This window comes from Micromys minutus, assembly GCF_963924665.1.
Source record: "Micromys minutus genome assembly, chromosome: 2".
In the NCBI taxonomy this organism is placed as follows: domain Eukaryota; kingdom Metazoa; phylum Chordata; class Mammalia; order Rodentia; family Muridae; genus Micromys; species Micromys minutus.
The window spans coordinates 55,211,161-55,233,426 of record NC_137971.1 but is presented as its reverse complement, the minus strand read 5'-3'; the positions used below and the strand labels follow the sequence as shown (position 1 = coordinate 55,233,426).

At 46.3% G+C, this 22,266-nt stretch overlaps 1 protein-coding gene across 9 annotated transcripts in view; it reads right to left on the bottom strand.

Moving 5' to 3' along the window:
* Positions 1-3,076: 3,076 nt before the first annotated feature.
* Positions 3,077-22,266, bottom strand: part of PPFIA1 (PTPRF interacting protein alpha 1) — a 71,582-nt gene continuing 52,392 nt past the window's right edge. For 2 of the 9 annotated variants that reach the window (XM_080912041.1, XM_080912046.1), the window contains 10 exons: positions 18,134-18,215; positions 17,847-18,047; positions 15,611-15,673; positions 11,396-11,574; positions 11,203-11,300; positions 8,882-9,057; positions 8,392-8,460; positions 7,107-7,272; positions 5,236-5,306; positions 3,077-4,294 (listed from right to left, as the gene is read on the bottom strand). In XM_080912041.1, coding sequence (XP_080768167.1) covers positions 5,248-5,306; positions 7,107-7,272; positions 8,392-8,460; positions 8,882-9,057; positions 11,203-11,300; positions 11,396-11,574; positions 15,611-15,673; positions 17,847-18,047; positions 18,134-18,215 — 1,093 coding nt within the window. In that variant the 3' untranslated portion in view covers positions 3,077-4,294; positions 5,236-5,247. The remainder of the gene's footprint in view (positions 4,295-5,235; positions 5,307-7,106; positions 7,273-8,391; positions 8,461-8,881; positions 9,058-11,202; positions 11,301-11,395; positions 11,575-15,610; positions 15,674-17,846; positions 18,048-18,133; positions 18,216-22,266) is intronic. The other 7 variants (XM_080912042.1, XM_080912047.1, XM_080912044.1 and 4 more) reach the window with 4 other exon arrangements.

Sequence of the window (22,266 nt, the reverse complement as noted above, 5' to 3'; positions counted from 1 at the left end):
AACAGGAAAAGCAGTGCACAGAGGTGTTGGGAGCCATTTGCTGCTTCTCTGGAGCAGAGGAGAGAGGAAGAGAGAGACTGCCTACCAGGCCAAGTGAAGGCAGGTCAGTGTCTGTTGGCAGATTTCCCAGCTTGCTGAGACATGAAACAATAAAAGGTGTACTTAAAGCTCAAGGCAAGGGGCAAAGATTCTTTTGACCTTGGTGGAAGAAATACAAGGGTTTTGTGTTGCAGTAAATATTAAAAATGGTTTACTCATCTCTTTATCGGCCCCATGGTCTCACTCTGCCGGTGCCACTTCTAGTACAGAGCTGTAGCACAGACTGTCACTCGGTTCACAAGCCATATTCTCCACATGGTTCCCTTCCCAGGCGGTTTACTCCACCCACCCTGGAGCTTCTGCTCCTGTACTGGGTGGAATTACCACCCGGCGGAGTCTTCATTCCTCCACCGCCAGCACAAACATGACTCTAATGCCCAATAGATTTTCATACAGGTTTATACATTCAATTCTCAATCCACAAACCCTTCATACAATAGGATTACATCCAATAGACTCATACAGATCTCATACAGACAGCCCTTTCATATGAGATGTAAGACCTATAAAATCCTTAAAATGTTCATAGCTACTTAACGCCAATTAAGTCCACCTGGATCCAGCTCATCTTTCCTCCTCTCTTCCCCCTCCTCCTCCTTCCACTCTGACCCTCTCTCTCCACTTTCCCTTCCCCTGTCCAATCACCGGCTCTCACCTTTATTTTCTAAATTAAAATGGGAAGAAGGTTCTGATGAAGTCACCTGAGTACCTAACTAGGCAGCCCTTCTTGGGAGAATTAACACCAAAATACAAATGTCTATATTTCAGCAAAATTGTTTGTTAGCTTGTAGCTTTGCTTCCCATGGTACAGTAGATAAGGCTGTAAGATACACTTGCAGCTGGCATGGCCCTGACCTGCAGCCCTCCCATATCTGTCTCTTGCTTCATTTTTCTATCTTTCCTATAATCAGCCTCACTTCCCCCTCAGAGGACTCTGACTTCATACCAATACACAGAGGTCCCCGAGCCTCTCAAGGAGGCAACTCTGAAGATACCTGGCTCTGAGTCTAGTGACACCGATGTCAGCTTCTGGACCAATTGTGCTGTGAAGATGTTAAGCCAGGTTTCATGGTGCATGCCTGTGTTTCTAGCCTTAGGAAGACTTGAGGCAGGAAGATGACAGTTCTAGGCCTCTAGGCTAGCCTGAGTTATAAGCCAGGTCCTGTTTAACACAAAACAGTAAAAAGCCAGGCAGGAGCAGTAGTGCACATCTGTGAATGAGGCTGACCTAATCTACATAGCACGTTCCAGGACAGCCAGGGCTGTGTAGAAGGACCCCACCTCAAAAACTACCTACCTAAAAAGCCACACACAACAAAGTGCTGGGCTTGCTGTGACTTGTTCTTGTGGCAGCAAAACAAAGTCAGAGCTCCTCTACCACCATTGCAGCAATAAGAGATGAAGCTTGTGAGACCAGGCCATCCATATCTCCCAATCCAAGGTGACACTCAAGGACAAGGGGGGCTGGGAAGGATCCAGTTCCTATGCCAGAAAAACCAATCCTGAGTAGAAATGGTGGCTTTTGAAGCCAGTTGTCATTGTTTGAGCACTCAGGAGGCTGAGGAAGGATAATTACCTAGAATCCAAGACCAGCATGTCCCAGAATAAAGAAACACAACTCTTGACATTGTAGCTAACCTTGTAACTCTAAACCAAAGGCTAGCCTGGACTACCTAGCTAAATTCTGGACCAGCTAGGTTTGAATAGGAAAACTGGAAAAACAAAACAGACCAAGGGTGCTGGAGAAATAGTTCAGTGGCTAAGACCACCTGCTGCTGGACCGAATTTCAGTTCATAGGACCCACAATGAGAGGGTCAGTTCCTGCAGATCCAACATCCTCTTAGGCCTCCATGAAAACACACACACACACACACACACACACACACACACTTTCCCTTCTCAGATAATAAATCTTTATCTTTACAACAAACTTTCCATGTGAGTTATGGAAGATGGAACCCAGATTCTTATGCCTATCCTGTGTGGTTTATTCTACCATTAACATCATCCTAGCCAATAACAAATCCAAACACACAAGTCAGGCATGGTGGTGCACACTTTTAATCTAGCACTCAGGAGGCAGAGGCAAGCAGATCTCTCAAGTTCAAGGTCAGCCTGGTCTACAGAGCGAGTTCTAAGACAGCTAAGAGTAGAGACCCTATCTCAAAACAAAAATTAGCTGAAAAGCAGTGTATGCTGGGATACAGGCTAAGAAAGATGTGGGTAGTCTTATTTTACAGCTGTCTGTTTTCCAGGTGTTTTCCCTTTGTGTGTTCTGATGCTTTCTGAGACCAAAAGAGGATGTCAGAGCCCCTGACACCAGAGTTGCAGGTGGCTGTAAGCTTTCTGCTGTGGGTGCTAGGAACCAAAATTTGTGTCCTCTTAACTGCTGAGCCAGCTCTCCAGTCCCTGGAAAGAGTATTGTCTATCCCTGTGTGGTCTTTGTTGTTCTTTGTGGCCTACAGCAGGCCTGTAAGATTCCAGGGATCCTCCTGTGTCCCACCTGATCCAGCTGCATCAGGATCATAGACATGCACTCCCACATCTGGCTACATCATTACTTTTGCCCACTGACCCAGCCCTGTGTGTTAAATCTTTGAGACTTTCTATTGTGCCACTAAGGTGTTGAGCCGGCAGTTCTGCTCTTCTTCAGAGTTCTGATATTCCAGGTATGCTTCACTGTGGATGGCTCAAAGGTGTCCAGTACTGGGAGGGGTCTTGACACACAACACACAGATAGGCGTGGCCCTAGAACTGCCTGGGGTGAGTTTAATGGGTAATGACTGAAGATGCCAGCTTTGGCCAATGTAAGGCTATTCCTCTCACCAGTGCCATCCTTTGGCCTCTCCTGCCTCACTGTCAGAAGGCCCTGGCTCAATCCTGGAGTTCCCCAGACCATCCCAGCCCTGTGCCATCTCTCTGCTGCACCTTCAGCAGAGCTTAAGGCAGCCGACGCTTGTTCACAGCATTCTTAACTGGCAGTGAAAAATGCTGGGGACTTTATTGAAAAAAAGCAATAAATAACACTGTGATAAAAACAGTTCAGAAGTTGACTGCACAAACTTTGTTATATAATCAGGAGGGTCACAAACGATTAAGAGAAAAACAGAACAACCAATTAAAAACAGAAAGCAAATATAAAAGCCTCCCTCCCACATCAGCTACACAATAAATATGCACATGTGTGCCTGGGCCCTGTGGCTTCTTAATTCACTGAAGTCAGTCAGGAGGCTGCCAAGACAGCTGAGTGGACAACTAGGTCCACTCTTACAACAGTTACAAATAAATGTAAGACAGTCTACACAAGAAAAATAAGGCCTTTATTGGAGTTGCAGGCTGCCCGCTCCGCTGAGGTCTGTTGCTTTCACCTGTTCTGCCCCAACCAGGAAATGAGCACCTGCCCTGTGATTGGTCCTTGAAGAATGTGGAGGGAGGTGGCTGTAAGACTCCATCAGCTGTTCAGTCACCCTGCCCCTGTAGAGTGCTGCTCCCAGCTTAATGCCCTGCTCAGTCTCTGGAGACAATCCACCCATGTCCAGAGCAGGGCCAGGGATGTGGTCAGGGGGTAAGGGCTGTTCACAGAGTCCTGACCATCAGTCTCAAGCCTAATGGAAGCTGAGATTTTTGTCTAGAAAAAGTATGGTTAAATCAGTCATTAAAATATGACAGAAAACGTCTGGAAATAAAGTCTGCTTCTTTCAGAATGATTGTTACAGAGCTGGATAGAGAAGAACACACATGGCTTGTATCATGATGACTTTACAAACGTAGCAAAATTCTTTCCTCTGTCGTGTTCATCATTAAAAAATTAAACAGGAATAATTACAGTAAATGCATAATTTACAAAAGCCCTATATTTGCTCAGATTTACACACAAGCATTACAGTACATTCATTTAAAAGACTAAAATTAGGTAAAAGAACATGAATTGACTCAAAAGGATATTTATAGCCTGGATATACATGAAAGAGTAAGTAGCTATATAAATGAGAAGTATAAGTTTACATAAATATAAGAAACAGTCAATTCTAAAATATTTTCTCTATGGTATCTGTGATTTTTTTTCTTCACTAGTTTAAAAACTCTGTAATAAAATATCTTGGGTCCATATAGCAAGAGTTGCCAGATGGGGCTCCATGAACTCTGCTCCGTCTGTGCCTCAGCGGCGTCATCTGTAGAAGTAGTGTGGGTAAACTGGAAGTAAGCAAAGATACTTCCTGTCAGCATAGGCTGCCCACACAGGACCACCCAAAGCACCTGTCACCTACACCCAGTCCCCAAGCATATGTCTAAAGGCATTAATTAAAAGAAGCAGAAAACAAAACCAAACAAACAAAACCAGTTCCAGATCCCAGTATGATAGCAGTTCTGAAAAGAGGGGGCTTAGGAGCAGAGAGAGAGAGATGAGGGTAGCCTGGGCCTAGGAGAGTCACCCTTAGCTGTATGTTTCAACAGCAGCTGTCTAGACTGAGGGCCGTGGTATCACACCATCAGCCACTTGATGACTAAATAGCACAGAAGGAGCCACACATGGGGAGCTATACTTGAGCAGCTCAAAGAGTCACACCAGTATAGAGGACTGTTCTTACCCTTGCACCCTACATAACATCAGACAAAATACAAACTTTAGAAAGTCTGAAGAAATGGCTCAACAGTTAAGAATACTGGCTGCTCCTTCAGAGGACCGGAGTTCCGTTCCCAGCACCCACATCAGGCTACCCAAAGTTTCATATAACTCTAGCTCTAGGGGATTTGACATCCTCATTTGGACTCTTCTGACTCCTGCACACATACATGCAAGCACGCACACACGCGCACACACACACACACACACACACACACACAGAGAGAGAGAGAGAGAGAGAGAGAGAGAGAGAGAGAGAGAGAGAGAGAGAGAGAGGGAGAGGGAGGGAGGGAGGGAGGGAGGGAGGGAGGGAGGGAGGAAGGGAGGGAGGGAAAGGGAGAGAGAGAGATAGATAGTGGTTACTATCCACCACCTATGGCACTAAGTGTCAGGAGAACTGTATTCTTTCAGTTCCCAAGTAACTGAGGTTGGCTCTCAAAGTCCAAAGCTTCGAAAGCCAGGTGGCCCACCAGGACTGTACTGGGGGTGTCTGGAGCAGCTCTCTACTCACCAGCAGGAGGCTCTAGCAGGAGTATGTCCTGACTGTGGCAGAGTCCAACCTCTGTGCTCCGGACACACTACCTGTCTCCACAGCCATGGGAGGAAGCATGCAAACACAGCGTGCAGTTAGTGTTAAACATCACACAAGGGGACAAAAAAAAAGATATTCCACACTAACAAGACTTCTGGAGTGATGGGAGGACAGCCTGCTGTGGGGAAGGAGCCAAGCCACCATGGTGGCCCAGAAGCTCCCTCTGAGAGCCAGGAAACTGGCAGCTAACTCAGAAGCAGCAATGAGCAAGCATCACAAGCACAATCTCAGGCATTCATGTAAATGACAACTATGAAAGGGAGCACCATGTTTCTGCTGAGGCTGCACAACAGACTTTACAAAGGATACTACACCTCCAAGCACCCTAGGCCCAAGAGGAACTCTGGGAAGAACTGAGGCTACACTCTTAAGGTGGAGGACTCCATGAGGTGAAGGGTAGGATGACCACAACAGTGGCTCCTCTTAGGAAACCAATGCCCAGACTCAGTTTCTATCAGAAACGGTGGGAACCACTAAGATCCTGGTTGTCATTTAAAAGTCAGCATGGCTTAAGAGACAGAATGGGCCTGTGTACAAGGAGAATGCTAAGTTCCCACAGCCACACTCTCGGAGCCACTGGGACAGCTGCCTTAGTGGAAAGAACGCCTGCCATGAACACTGCATCCCAGCTTTCCTCCCTCAGATGAAGTTCTCAGCACAGCTGGTGGCCAGCAGATGCCTTTTCATACGTGAGAGGAGAGGAAGCCACCTCCACACCCTAGACTCCTACGCCTCTCGAGGCTGCTTTTCTCTAAGCTCCCATTCTTAGAGAACAAGTGCTTGACTGAGGAAGTGTGACTTATAATGAGGAAAGCCTGCATGCACCCATTCAGCCTGAGCTAGGATGGCACAGCAGGCTCACACTGGTTCTTACGGAGTTTCTATGAGCAGGCAGATTGGACCTTCCCCTGAAACACAATACTGAACCAGGACCAAAGCAACCAGTGCTTTCTACTTGATGTACTTTCCAGGAGTTCAGCCCAGTGAAGCTTTGCCCCTGTGCATGTCTGGTTTGTGAAGTGAGACCAAGAATCCCAAAAGAGCATGGCTAACCCATCACCCACACTGGCAAAGAGGTGCCTGCCTATTAGGACTCAGGTTTGGCTGATTCCAGTATGTGGCTGTCAGTTATTAAAACCTCCTTAGGAACACACAGCATAGCCAGAGGGCTTGCTCAAAAACATGCCTGCTCAAGGTCCTATGCCCTCTAGCAGCAAAGTTCTATGCAACCTCTGACTTCTGTCCTGTCAGAAGCCTAGGATCCACTTTGTCAACTGTGCCCCCCTCTTTCTCTGGCCGGGGTCCACCTAGTTTCAGCCAGCCTATCTTTCCAGTTCTATTTACAGGGACATATGACTAACAGAGCAGAAAGAGGTGAAAACTACATTATTTACAATTTGCTTGGGACAGTTATTGTAGTTTGTGCCTGTAATTCCAGCATTCACAAAGCTGAGGTAGATTAACTTACTGTGACTTTGAAGACAACCTAGGCTACTACAGTTAAGGCCCTGTCTTAGGAGCAGGCTGAGATCAGGGCTTTGGCATGCAACATAGAGCAGGTACACCTGTGCTGCCTGTCAGGTCTCACTGGACTCTACCCATCCCAAGAACAGACTGTATTAAGCCTACAGAAAACAGGTTAAGATTCAATCAAACGAGGATTTTCTTAGTTTCGGTTACTTTGATGGTTAATCACGATGATCCAATGCTAGGGTTAGCTGAACAACAAATAAACATGAGCATGCAGCTGCACTCCAGCATCCTGGGAGCAGCCAGTGCCCACCACATACCGTCCATCTGAACCTTCTTTGGCTGCATAGAGGGAGATGACATAGAGGAGGTGACCCGGAAGTTGGCAGGCAACGTCTCTGCAGAGCCAGAGGCCAAGCCACGGATGTCCTTTGGTCTGAACTTCTTCCTCCAGGAAGGTGCCCTCCTGAAGCTTTTGTCATCATCCTGGCAAACCAAGGAGACAAGTGCTAACTAACAGCAATCAGCAGGCTTGTGTTCTTCAAATGTTGTTGGGTCACAGGGCTCTGGCATGTATGTAGCTAACTTTTGCCACCACAGCACAATTGCCTGCCTAGTCCATATCTACAACAGAAAAGGGGTGTGGAGACACTCCTCTGGCCGCCCCTGGAGAACTTAGGCCAGTCCTGGGCTGTGACCCTTGTCATACAGAAACTACCTCACAGACTGGGACACATCCGACAAAACCAGTATCTTCAGAGGTAGCTTCTGTTCTCTAGGTCAAACTAGAGTATTTTTCAAGGTCCAATGATAAGAGTCCTGACATGTGATGCCATGGGTTTCAAGAGGGGAGAAGTAACAGTTTTGAACAAACATATTTCTCAGACACATCTCTCTCCAAGCCACAGAGCTCTGGGCTGAAGCAGAATGACCATTTTTTCCTAGAATATAAGATACAGTTGCTGCTTCTGGGCTTCACTGAGTTTTATGCCTTGATAAACCACTTATGGGACATCAAAAGCCAAGAATGCTGAGGTTATTTGTGACCTCATCATTTGGAAGGGTAAGGCAAGATGTTGTTAGTTCAAAGCCAGTCTGGGTTACATAACAAAACACTTTCTCAAAACAAACAAAACCCTAAATAGAAAAAAATATATTAAAATCATTCTTGCTGGGTGGTAGTAGTGTGTGCCTTTCAATCCCAGCATTTAGGAGGAAGAGGCAGGTAAATCTCTGTGAATTCGAGGCCAGCCTGGTCTTATAGAGGGAGTTCTAGGACAACCAGAGCTACCCAGAGAAACCCAACCTTGAAACCAGCAAAACAAACCAAAAACCATTCTTTTCTGGGCTGGGCATGCCCACCAGTACAGTGTCAATGCAATTAGCTCTCTTAACACCAGCATCTGTGTACATACATATTTGGATCTATGCCCACACTCCTAAAGTAGCATTTCCAACTTGGTTCTAAGTATGTTAAAATGGGGCCCGCTCAACACCCATCAACACAAGTGTGGGCTGAACTGAGCTTTGGTGATCGATTTCCAGCCCCAACACCAGAAAAACAAGCAGACCAAACAGAACAAGGCCATCAGGCTGAGCACTCACCTCATCAAACCTCCTATCAGTCCCTGTGACCAAAAGGTTGTTGAATTCTCTTTCCAAGACAGCACGAGCCTAAAACCATGAAAAGGCCATCAAAGCTTTCATCAATGACTAAGAAGGACGCTGGCATATCCCACTGCCAGGGACACCCTGATCCATGATGGAATCCAAAAATCACATCTAATCTATGGGTGGTCTTGAAGAGAGAGGAGCCACAGTAAGTGCTATGCAGACAGCAGAGGGTATGAGCTAATGATAGTGTTCGGTAGAGAACTGGAAATTTCACATTTTCAAATCTGCACATGAAACAAAGAAAGTAAAGCATAGTGCTAAGCCTCTGTTGACTATGGACACTCCCTCACTAGGGACCCACAGGACGTCTTCACTAGCTATGCAGTCTTAAGCTTTTCCTGAACTGGAGGGGACAAGTGAGCATGTACAATCGAGACTTCTGGAACACTGGCAGGGTACAGGCCTGACGGCTCTGGGTCACCTGCGTATTCTGTGTTGGAATCTGCAACAAGAGTGCCAGGGCGCTGAAATCGAAAGTCTCGTCCAAGGCCAGAAGTGCGCCGTGCACACCGCTCTCTATTAGGTTGTTGGCATACTCTTTAAGGCCAATCGACAGGATCCAGCGAATCACCCGGTCATTGCTCCAAACAAGCACATCTATAAGAGAGTAAAGTAAGTGCATGGTAGCCTCCGAAATGCTCCACTCACAATACCCTGCAGCACAGGAGAAAGGTTCTCAGTACAAATCCTGTCCTTGCACTACTGTAACAGACCCAAGCCCCCAGGTGCCAGCATCACAGACACCACAGCCCTCACATAGGAATCCTATCCATGTCACTCTAAGAACCCACTGGAACTACTTCAGGGAACCCAGGGGAAAGAGACAGAACTCACTCCACTTCCAGAAGAGAATGGAGTGACAGCCTACAAAGCTGAGGACCAAAGCAGATTCTTCCCGTCACAGACAGAGCCACCTCCATAGACCAGACACTTGCTCAGCCTGCGTGTTCTAGGCAGCTACCTATGGAACACAGTTTGCTGGGATGCTGGACACCCCCACTCCCTCCTCCACAAGAAATGTGCAATGACCCAGGGAACTAGGGCAGTGCTGAGGAAGCTCCCATCAGCTATCCAGCCTGTGGTCTTTAGTCTTCTAGGGTATCTTCTGTGTAGCCTACATATCCTGCATTCAAACTTTTGCTCAAGTTAAACATTTTTATTTTAATTTACTTTATGATGTGCCTTAGTTAGGGTTACTATTGCTGTGATAACCATGATCAAAAGCAACCTGGGGAGGAAAGGGTTGATTTTACTCACAGTTCCACTTAATAGTTCATGATCAAAAGCAGTGAAGGCAGAAACTCATGCAGGGTAGGAACCTGGAGACAGAAGCTGATGCAGAGGGCAGAGGCCATGGAGGAACACTTACTGGCTTGCTCCCATGGAGTACTAAGTTTACTATCTTACAGAATCCAGTACTACCAAAATTCTCAATCCTAATTAAGAAAATGCCCTACAGATTCTCCTACAGCTGGATCTTACGGGAAGATTTTCTCAACCGAGGCCCCCTCCTTTCCAATGACTCTAGATTGTGTCAAGCTGACATGAAGCTAACTAGCCAGAACATGATGCAAATATCTTCAATGTTTTTCTCATTTGTTTTCTTAAAACTGGGTCTCACTTTGGAGCCTCAGTTGGCCTTGAACTAACAGGGTCCTTCTGCCTTAGCTTTCTGAGTGATGGGGTCACAGACACATGTTACCATGCCCAGTACTCATAGAGAAACCAGGAGACATTCTCTAGCACAGAGGCTCTGGAGGCCACACCTTATCACAGGTACACTAATGGAGAGCTAAGAATAGTCAATCTAAAAATATGCCCAATCACTTCCAAAGACAGTTCCTGTCAAGTTCAGTAAGACAGAGAGCCACAGAGAACAATGCAGCAGATTCAATGTTCTGCCCCCAGATGCAGCTCTGAAAAAGAGGCCATTCCCAGGACTCAGGTTACAGCACAGAACAAACTGCCCTTCAAATGTGCAGTTTGCTGTACCCTGATCATTCTGGAATCCACTCTATAGACCAGGTCGGCCTCAGATACATATAGGTCCTCCTGCCTCTGCTTACTTAGGAGTGCTGGGATTAAAGGTGTGCACCACCACTGCCTGGCCACCTCTTATCTTTTTCATATTTTGCTTTACTTATCAAAAAACAGCATTTCTAGGGCTGTGGTGAGCAGCAAAGAAATTAAGCAAAAGAGACTAAAACATCTAGTGCCCACTCAGTTCAGAACCACTGCTAAAATCATTAATAACTTCCTGACTTCTGAAACTGTCTCCATCACTGGGGTTGCAGCAGGGAAGAAGGCCCTAGAGGAGAGCAGCCACCTTACATACAGCCTGTTCTGCTTCTGATGTGCCCCTCCCCACCCATACTGCTGTCTTCCAAGAGCTGACTAAGGGTAGCCTCAGGGCCTCCTGCCTTTCCTGTGGGAGCAAGACCCTTGAATACCCCACAGCTATGCATTTCATACTTATCCCAGAGAGTATGCAGCAGACTCATCACTGTTCTGCAGTTTTAAATGTCAACACATATGACACGCATAACCAAAGGATAATACAAATGTCACAGGAAAAGTATCAGTACTGATGACTGTACAGGCAGGCTCTCCATCATTCCTGTCCATCTTGCCTCCATTACAGCCTTCCAGGAGTCTTCCTAGTTCTGCTCAGCAGATGTTCCACCCCACTGAAGCTGGAGCATGAGCAGCAGAATCCGGACACGGCCCATGCAGGGAACTCACCTCTTGTCTCATTCTGACTCTCTTCTCTTTTTCTTTCCAGTTCTTTTCGGTCGTAATTCAACCTTCTCAGGCACATAATTCCACATTGGAAACTGTTTCTGTTTACAGAGACACAACAAAAAGAGATTACGTGGAGCTAGCAACAAGGCAAGAAGCCTCCGGGCAGAGAGAAGCATGGCCAGTGTCCACTTGCCTGTGGAAGCTGTCGACCATCTTCAGCTGCCCTCGAAGGTCTTTCTTGGTCAGGTGGTCCAGCATCCGGGCATCTACAAGGCACTCCATGAAGTAGCTGCGGTACTGTGGCAGGCCCAGGCTGGGCAGCCACTCATTGCCGATCCACTCGTGGTTCATGTCCCCATATGCTAGTGTCTGCTTTTAGTAAGTAGGTGACATTAGTTATGGACTTTGAATCTACCACATTTTCTGAAGACTAAACTAATGACAACACTGAAGTTGATAACTCCTAGGTGATTGATCTCCCATCTCCAGCACTTAAAAGTTAGTAGGACTTCAGACAAAAGGAGTCATTAAAAGCCTGGGGCTCACTGCTGAGTTAACCTATCCAAACAAGCCACAAGGAAACCAAAGCCAACTGCAGAAACCCTTCTGAACACCTATTAATGCAGCAACTAAAAATGACCACGACTCATGAACAAGTTTGAAGCGCAGATTCAACTGACTCATTAAAATTATCTCTGGCTGGTTTTGACTTTGGTTTTTAACACTTTTTCATAACTAAAATATTTAAAAATCAGCAAAAGTTGATTTAAAAAAATTAAGAACCAAACCAATAGCTAGCAGGATTCAATAAAGAAAAAGACAATACAACTATACGCAGGACATAAATACTCCTTCCAACCAAAAGCAGAAAGGGGGTGATGCTATAGAGCAGCTTTTCCTTGTAAAGATTCAGCATGATGCAGATTGAAGCAGCAGTTATGAATTAACTTGGTCTACTTATATTTTCCAGAATTCTCCACCTGACACCAGAATACTTCCCTTCTTTTTCTTGAGAGGTACTGCCCAAGATAAGATGCAGAACCTCACATTCCATTCCACCAGCCCATGTGGTCCTACGAGGCCACTATCTCAAGGACAGCACATCACAGTCAACTTTCTGGGCTGCTCAGCCTCCCAAATCATGGATGACAGTCGTATAGCCCCATAACACATCCAGATGTGTTTGGCTTGGTGTGGTGCAGATTGAACCAGGCCTCATGTACAACCTGGCCACAGAGCAACACCCTGGCTCTCAATATGCTTAGCAGCTAAACTGCACAGTATTTTCTGACGCAGAAAAAACTGAATCAGAATCTGTAATGCCAGTACTTATGAGTCTGAGGTCTGAGGGCTATTACTGCAAGCTGAAAGTCAGCCTGAGCTACAGGATAAGATCCGGCTATAAAGATAGGTGGAAAAGATGGACGAAAAAGGAAACTAGCAACTGGCCAAATACAGGGTTACATATCCACAGTCCTACCTATTCAATAGGCCAAGATGGGATGGTTGTTTAAAGCTGAAATTCAGAGACTAGCCTAGGTAACACTGCAAGACTTTGTCTCGAAGGGACAAATAACGCCTAAAAACATCTAAATATCTCCTAAACATTTGTAAATTATCACACTTCCAAAATAACAGTGCACAAACAGCAATCAACAGCATGCTAAAATAAGACCTGATATTGAGAGGCTTATTGCCATGGGAACATAATCTGGATCAACATTTGGGGGGGAAAAAAACGGAAATCTTGCATATCAAGAAACTGGAAAAGCATAATACCACAAAAGACACAGAAACACCATGTGAAAGGCTCCCCGCTTCACTGTAGAGAATTCAGCATTCTGGGAACGGAGTGAATCTAGCTCCAAGCAGCGCAGAGCACCTGAGAAAGGGGAAGGACTGAATGCTTATCCTCAAGAAGTGCAGCTGCGTCCGCACTCGCACTAACTACCAGCATTTAACCACCAGCACAAGAAGACACACAAAGCCATTGAGCAGTGAAGGAAGTATGTGGTCCTTTTATTTACAAAGGACAGGACCGACTGAGACTGGAAGTTGCACAACAGCCCCCAGGCCAAGACACAGGTTGTGCTGGGCAGTATGAACAGGACTCATTCCTACAGAGTAAGAACCAACTGGAAGCCTGGGTTTTAAAAACATCATTCTAATGACTAAGCAGGTCTGTCCTGTGGAAATGAACACATTGCAGGTAGAGAGAACAGGTGACTTGATTCTGGGAAATGACAACAGCTTCCCTCTACTGCTCAAGTCAAGGTAGAAAGAATGAGTCCAACCCAACAAGGACACTGAAGCTCTACTAAAAGAACTATTCTATTTCTGTCCCTAAGTACTCCGGATCATCACAAGATGCCACTGTCCATCAGCACCGAGACCCTCAGCTATTTTCTGGCCTGGATCTGCCTTCTATGAATGACAGAATGAGGAAAATCCTATAAAGAAAAGATCAAATGAGGCAGCACTGTTCCATTTGGATGTTTCCCATGCACATCAATCACTTCTTTGTGGTGGCAGCTGCATCGAGGACTCAGTCCAGGGAACCTCCTTTTCTCCTAGAATGCTGAAATAACCTAGGAAAGGGAGGATAGACAGAGCCAGATGTCCTAGGACAGGGGAAAACCCTGTCACAACCCAGACTCAGCAAAACTTAGGCTACAAAGAAGCAGGGTCATGGCCATACCACTTGCTGATGGTTCTGCAGTGTCTACAGGCTATCCTGTGTGGGACAGCAGGCTGAGTCCTCTGCCTAACAGCTCAGTTAGGAAGAGGACTGTGAAGGAGTGATACAAGCCCCTTCTTTCACATTACACTGCAAAGCATGCTGCTCACACTTCATAGCCTGAGACAGGCATCTATTTCCACAAAGACTGGAATCACTACATAGACATGTGAGGTACCCTGTGATCATCAGAAACTACCCAGCTGACCATCCTGACTGCCCATCCTATAATGAGCTGCTAGCCAGGCTGCATAATAGCAGGGAGACCAATAATGGCAACACAGATATAGAGGGAGGCAGCTGCCTATGGCTGGGAAAACTAAGAATATTACTTATCCAGGTTCACAAATCAGCCTCAGCAATGAATGCTGCTAAGATTCAGGGACAAACAACTGTCATTCAACTGAGCTGCCCCAATGCAGAGATGGCAAAGCACTCAGGAAGAGCTCCTTGGGTGCTGAAGAACTGGGGACTGAGGATGCAAACACAGTGAGTGGGCTCGGTAGGCAGAGGCACTTGCCAACAAGCCTGAAAACAACCCTGAAACCTGGGACCCACATTGGGGAAGAAAATCAACACTCCTGGATTGCTCTTTTAACTCACTACGGCATGTGCACACGGACAAAGATAATCACAAATAACTAAATGTAATAAAAACTTTAGCAGGAAAATGCAAACATCCAGGAGACAAGAAGAAGCCTCATCTCAGAGTTCCCCCAGTGAGATCTTTAAATCTCTGCAGCATTAGGGTAGCACTCAGTAAGACACCCACACAGAAATACAGCAAAGGCATCATGTCTTTGACGTTTGCAAATTACTTCACCTTTTCTACTAGGAGATCTTAAAACTAAAGTCACTCCAGCAGGGAATTCTATGCACACTCTTAAAAGGTGTGGACTCCTGTGTGAGGGACCCCACATTGACAGAAGCCTGTGCTCATGAAGAGCCACCACAAAGGCTCCTGTGAGACTGTTCAAAGTTGTCCATGAGACGCTGCCAAGCTTGCTCTGGGTTTGTCTAAGTTTTCAAATCATTAACCACACAGAGCAGACTGTGATTCTAAGAACATCTAGAAAGACAAGTCCCATGCTTCCCCATCCCAGACACTTTCTGTTGCCACACAGTGAAGGTAGGTAGGTAGAGAAAGACGCCAACCTGAGCCCAGCTTCCCTCCTCGTCTTCCTGATGTTACAGGGTTAGGAATGCAAAAGAACAAACCGTTAGTGTTTGTAAGCTATGGTAAGGCAAGCAGCAAACATGGACGGCTGGACATGCAAGCATGCTGGGATCGCAGTAGCATGCAGTCTGTGCAGCACCAGCAGCCTGGGATTTTCATGCAAGAAACACACCCTTTCCATGCCAGCATATCAGTAAGAGGGAAAAGGCTGGTTCCCCTCTCACAGTGGGGTACTAAACTGAGCTCTCTCCCCAGGGCAAATCAATTCTGTTTAAATGAACATGTCTGCAACTCTAAGATCCTGGGAATAAAAAACTAAAACAAACGAACTCTAGTTTGTACACTTAGTTGATAACCTGGGGGGGGGGGGGGGGTGTGACATATGCCTGTGAAACAACTGAACATTAACACTTTCATTCCCAACAGAAGGCCAAAGTCCAAGCTGGTCTGACACAGCAAGTTGTGCCCTGCAAGCGCAGGTTGCAGTGACTAACCGTTTGTGGTGTGGCTGTGAGCGTTTCCATCTCTTCATGTGTCAACCAGACATTTCCTGTGGTCTAAGGTACCCAGTGCACCAGCCATATCCCAGGGCCAGGGAAGCATGACAAAGAGAGGGCACACAAATAAACTTCAGGCACAAGAGCCTGAGGCAAAGGCCACTCTTCACAGAAAAAGATAAAAAGCCACATCAGCCTAGCCCTTCGGCTGGCAGCTACACCCTGCCAGCAAATGCCCAACAAAAAGCTCCCAGCTTCCAGGGCTGAACTGCAGTATCTGCCCCTGAGGTACTAAAAAAAGAAAACAATGCCCATTTTAGACTTCAACTATTGGCTCTCTCAGAACTCTGCTCACTGTCTTACAGCTATCTCACTGGATTGTAGGTGGGGCTCAGTACCAGAGCTGCCTATCAGTGCAAGGCCCTGCCTGGGCTTTACCTCCAGCCCTCCCTAAAGGAACACCTCCCACAAGCAGCCTCATTCCAAGGCCCCTCTTCCAGCTGGCAGGTATACACCAGGTAACCAGCCCAGACAGGCCAAAATTAACCATAACATGTCCCAGTTGCCTCCCTGTCACAGCCAGAGACAGGACCAAAATCTATATGCTTGTTACTGAAAGCTCAAGGGAGAAATCTATGTCTGTACCTGATAGTGTAGAGGGAACACTTCCAAGCTAAGATGGTGGGAGCTCTCTATACGAGCACAGCTGTGGAAGACTTTGGAAGGGCCTCAATGAACATGCCTTTCTGACATCAAACTACCAGGGAACAGGACAAATTGTGGCAACAAATGCTATTCTCTGGATAATCAGAGCTCTGAGCCACAACTGAAGACAGAACCCAAGGTTCACCCCACAGAGAACATAAAGACTTCATTTTAAAGTAAGTTTGAGTTGGGGTGAAGCCTCAAGCTGATGCAGAAAGGCAGGTCTCAAAGGCACTTCAGGGTTTCACCAGTCACTCAAACTAAGTCAGGAGGAGTACAGCCATGCCTGGCTTTCCCCTTTGGTTGATTTTTACAGAGAAAAACTACTGTCCAGTGAGGAAAAATAAGTACATTCTCTAGTGACCAGGACACTGAGTGGCAGCAGCTATTCCTCACTAGTACCATCCAAGGTGCTCTGCAGAGCTAGCACTGCAGAGAAAATGCAAGCAGCTCACTTCTTACATGCTGCCACCGAGCCCATGCCAGGGTAGAGTTCACAGGCTGAGGAGGAAAGGAACCAGATGCCAATGAATTTTAATTCAGCAAAGTAAGTCTAAGTGTTTGTCCCTCGTTCTATCAGCACACTGTGCCTTTGACAAATGGCAGGCAGGAAGTGCCCTTCCTGTCCACACCCTACCTAGAGGGAGAACTGTAGATAAAGAAGGTGCAATCCCACCTCTGTGACAGACCAGCCACAAGCCCAGGCCAGCAGCCACCCCTGTGAAGTCAGAGACCTTGAATCCCTACTGTTGCTCATTCTGTGTGAATGCAAATTCCAACTTTGCAAGGTAAGGGGTCTTCAGACATGAGAGGCAAAAGGCAGGAAGTTTGAGTATAGAAAATACACTTCCTAAATTTTTGCCCAGAAGCTCTTGGGCAATAGGTACAATAAATGCATTTTTTTGTTTTGTTTTTTAAATAAATCATTTATTTTTATGTGTACTGGTGTTCTGCCAGCATGTATGTTTGTGTGAGGGCCCCAGAGATCCAGGAACTGGAATTACAGACAGTTGTGAGCTGCCGTGTGAATGCTGAAAATTGAACCCAGGTTATTTGGAAGAACAGCTAGTGTTCTTAACTTCTAAGTCATCTCTCCAGCCCCACATATGGGGTTTTTAAGAATCAATTTCTGCCTTTTAAACACCTTTCTTTTTGAGGTTTTTCTAGACAAGCTTTCATTTTTTAACTTGAGTGGGGTTTCCATATGTTATCCCTGCTGGTCTCAAAGCTCTGATCCTCATACTCCCACAAGATCAAGTGGGCCTCACGCTCCAACTTTAACTAAGCTTTTATGAAAACCCTTGTCCAATGCTGGGGGTGAACCCAGTACCTTTCACATGCTACACCCTAGCCCAAAATGCTTGCTAGTCTTGGGTCAGCCAATCCATATAAGCAAATCCTAAGGCTATGTCTTAAATGAGACCTTCTGGGGCTTGCAAAGACCTAAGAAAGCAGGCTGAGTGATCTGTAGCCTTCCAGGAGACAGTCCTTCCTCCCAGAGTATAAGAGCAAGTACCTGGAGACTTACCGTCCTGGATGTGGGTGGGGCAGAAGGGCTAGTCAGTGACATTATCTCTTGGATGGCCAGCCGCAGCTTCAGCCTGTGCAGGGGGTTGCTGATACCGATCTCCCGCTGGATCTCAGTGTCTGACAGAGCTGACATGATGGCACCGCTCTTGACATTTGCTCTGCAGGCAGCCACGTACCAGGCAGGCATCCCCACCCAGAGCTAGATGTGGGAACAAGGCCAGAACATCAGGCAAGTGTGAGAGGCCTTAGTGAGCTCCTATAATGCAGCACAGTAAGAGGACTCACCTCCAGCCATACCACCACTGTGGGCCCATCCCACTGTGCAAAAGGCAAGCCTTGCCTGCGGGCCTCCTCCAGCAGCTCATGCCTATGAGAGAGACACATTCAAAAGAACCAGTTAGGTAGGTATTTTTGACAGGTTTCTAGAACACAACAGTCCCAAGCTGTTGGCACCATTCATAGCACACAATGTTTCTGTTTGCTCTAGAATGTCTGCATGAGGAGCTGGCTAAGCCCTTTCTCCCCAGAGAATCCCACCTCCTCTGAAAGAATGACCACTCGCTTGAGTGACACCCAGTAGTCCTCATACCTAGGTTCATATAGCACGAGGGTGAAACCTAGGCACCACACTCTTCCCCTGGCTAAAAAAAGAGCACATGCAAGTTGGCAGATGGATACCTAGTGCTGAGTGTCCTTACAACTACGAGAATGATACCACCCCCCAAAAACTCCAAGTAATGGAGCAAACCTTTAATCCCAGCACTCAGGAGGCAGCCTAGTCTACATAGTAAGTTCCAAGACAGCCTGAGCTACATATTGAGACCCTGTCTCAAAAAACAAAGACAAAAAAGAATGGTTTGAAGCCCTGAGGAGCCAGCACAGTGGGCAAACTGCAAGCTAGCACACACCAGGTGTGGCTTCTATCCCCCCATAGGTTCGTTCTCAAGATTACATTTCTCCCTGTGTGCATGTGAAGTGGCCAGAGATTCCAGAATCTTTTTTTTTTCCTAAAGACAAATACTTTATGAGAGATCCAGCTCCGAAAAAACAAAGCAAACCCCCAAATCCTGGCTCCATAATAACTACTAAGAGAGGGGTTTTCCTCCAGTCACAATGTCACGGCTTCAAGCCTGCCTTCTTCAGTCACTGTTGGCTCCTATGGCCAATGGTTGCATTCTGTCACTGCCTTCTGGCTAGGGGCAGATCCCCAAGGCAGTCATGTCTCAGGCAGAGTCAAAACAACACTTCTGATCTGAGGGATAGGGATACTCATAAACGAAAAGAGACAGACAAGTGTATTCACATGGGGCTCAGGAAGTAAGGGTCTGTGGGATTGACATCAGCCCTGGCTACAGGGAGGGAGCCAGTGTCATAGGGCACCAACTGGTGACTGGGGGACTTTCTGCTTCCTCCAGACAAACTCTCCTCAAAGACAGCTGGTATCACTTATCAAAATAGGCAGAGAAGCCACAGGAAGCAACATAGTCACTCCTTGCAGATCAACCCCAAATAAAGATAGAACTCTGAGGTCACAAGGCAGTGCCCATTCTGGGTATGTGTCTGGCACTAGGTCCTCCTCAACTGAGAAGTTTGCTAGGACTTCTGTTATCAGTAGAAACATCCACAAAGAGAACAGGTAGCTAGCTAAGCAAACACACTGCAGCCCTCAGTGCTTACCTGGAGTCTGCTGCACCCTTGGGGTGCCCTGAACTCCCTCTAACACTAGAAAGAGCCTTTGCTGGTTCTTAGAGCCATGAAGCAGTAGGACCAGGATAGAGGCAGTGAGACATGAATTAGGAACCAGTCAGATGACTCTGAGGACAATCAATCATAAAAAGCAGGACCCAAAAAGATGGCTAGCACTGGCTTTCCTCTGCCTCCTTAGCCCTCCCTATTGGGCAGTTTGTAACCTTATAGCCCAAACACAGCCAAGACAATGCTGTGATCTGAGTCCCAGATTTCTTGAGGGGTGCACATCCCTCACCAATTATGTGTCATGGGACATAAAATCAGAACTATAAACACAGAAGGCTAGCTGACTTAACCTGGAGATGTCTTGTGAGAACAGTACTACTTCTCTCCTCTCCACTATACCTGGAATAGGATGACCCCTTGATCTTCACAATACCCTTCCAACTCAGCCTGTTTTCCCATGAAGGACTTCTGCTGACTAACCAGACTGCCAACAGTCACTTTCTAGCTACAGAGCCTTTCTGCTCCATACAACTGTTAAAGTACATGCGATAAGAGGGATGTGACAGTTCATGCTTATAATCTCAACACATGGAAGACTGAGGCAGAAGGACTGTCATGAGTTTGAAGCCAGCTTAAGCTACATAGCATGACCCTGTCACAAAAGGTGAGAAGGGTATTAACCTCTACTGACACTTCTTTTTCCTTTTAGAGTTTTTTCTTTTCTTTTCTTTTGAGACAGGTTTCTCTGTGTGTGACTCGTGTCCTAGAACTCACTCTATAGACCAGGCTGTCCTTGAACTCAGATCCACCAACCTCTGCCTCCCAGCTGCTGGGATTAAAGGCATGAGCCACCACACCTAGCAAGACTTTTTTTTTTTTTTACTAGTCAATTATCCAGGTAATAAAAACATTTTTAGCCAGTGGCCCCAAACATTAAAACACAGTGTCCAAAGTAAACAGTCTTTTAAAAGAATCTTTCTTGGAGTGTGTGTGTATGTAGTACATGTGCATATATGTGTGGTATATGTACATGTGTGTGCATACACACACACACATATGGAACCTAGAAGTAGACTTCAAATGTTTTCTTCATTGGCTCTCAACCTTACCTTTTTAAGACAGGTCTCTTACTAAGCCTGAAACTCACTCACTGAATGGCTAGACTAACAGACTAGTCACTGAGCTCCAAGGACCCACCTGTAGTGACAAATTTGACAATTCTGAGATTTTGGTACTTTTAAAAACACGGAAACATTAAGTATATGCTTTTGTTTTAATCCTAGGTGTGGGATGTAATAAGGCTGCTTTTCAGCAGCTATGATTTGCCTCATTCTCTAGCAGAGGCATGGTTTTACCATCTGCAGATAGTTTCTGGGATTGTATGACATCTGGAATCCTAGGAATTTTTCACAGGGTACATATAGAGAGCCCTGATAAGTGGAGTTGGTCATTTAGAGAGGTTGTTCGCAGTTTGTTAGTAGTTGTACTCAAAGAAGAAACAAGAAATAAATTAGACTCAGGAATCTTCCTTCTATCCTTTCTCTCCTATCTAGTGATAGGGGGTGAAATGGGGATAGAGGGAGGTAAAGGGTAGAAAAAAAAAAGAAGACTTGACAAAGTAGCTAAGACTGGATACACCCACCTGTCTCTGAGTCCCCACCACATGCAGATTTCACAAGAGTGCTGGAGATCCAACCTCAAGTCCTCATGCTTACATGACAGGCGCTTACAGACTGGACATCTCCTCAGCCCAAGAGAATCTCTTCTAAAAGGCCTACATAGGTGAGGTCTGTACTTCAGGTATAAGACACAAGAGTGGCAGACTGTTTGGAAGCATAAGAGAGAGACAATGCTGACCTACGGCCACGGGTGCTGCTTTCAGCCTCAATTCCACAATCCTGAACATGTCACCAGGGCAAGAGAGATTCTGTTAAGCCTTCTCTTCCTGGATGAGAGAGGTAACAGGAGTATAAATCTATAATCCCCCCGTCTCTGCCTCCCTAACACTGGAATTGTGGACATAAGCCACCATACCTAGCTCCTAGGTGTAAAATGGCTGCTCTAACACAAACTCATGCAACAGAAGCATTGCCTTTACAACCAGACCTGGATGACTGAGGGGGTGTGGCTCTGCAGCAGAGTACTGAACTTTGGTCTTTATCCTCAGCATTTCAAAGGCAAAGCAGGGAAATAGTGATGGGAAACTGGTAGAGTTTTAGAAATGCACTCAATGTCCCATTGAGGCCCTGAATGAAGGCTAAGGGACCTTCTTCCCTGACACCAGTCACTGCAAGTCCTAAAGACATTAGTGATATCATTCTGACAGGGAAAGGACATAGGCAAAGACCCTCTCAGAAGGTCACCATTGAGGGTAAGCCTGGTATCCTTAGGAGTATCCCACAGCATGAGTGTCCCCACAGTCCTGTTCCCCACCTGTGAACAGAGAGAACTGGGAATGGCCTGAAGTTGTGACTGTGGACACTGAGGAAAGCCCCTGTTCTAAACATGCTCAGCAATTTCTCCAAAGGAGAAAGTTACACAATGGCAGTTACTAAGCAAATTTGCCAGGCCTTTGCCAGCTCTTGCCTGAGCTGAGTCTGATCCACTCAGCAGGCAGAAGAGATCCTCAAGTCAGGGGCTGGTCACAGGAAGCATTCCAGAGAAATGAGTTTGAATCTTCAATCACACACTTACAACATACACGTCAGATCACACGACTGCCC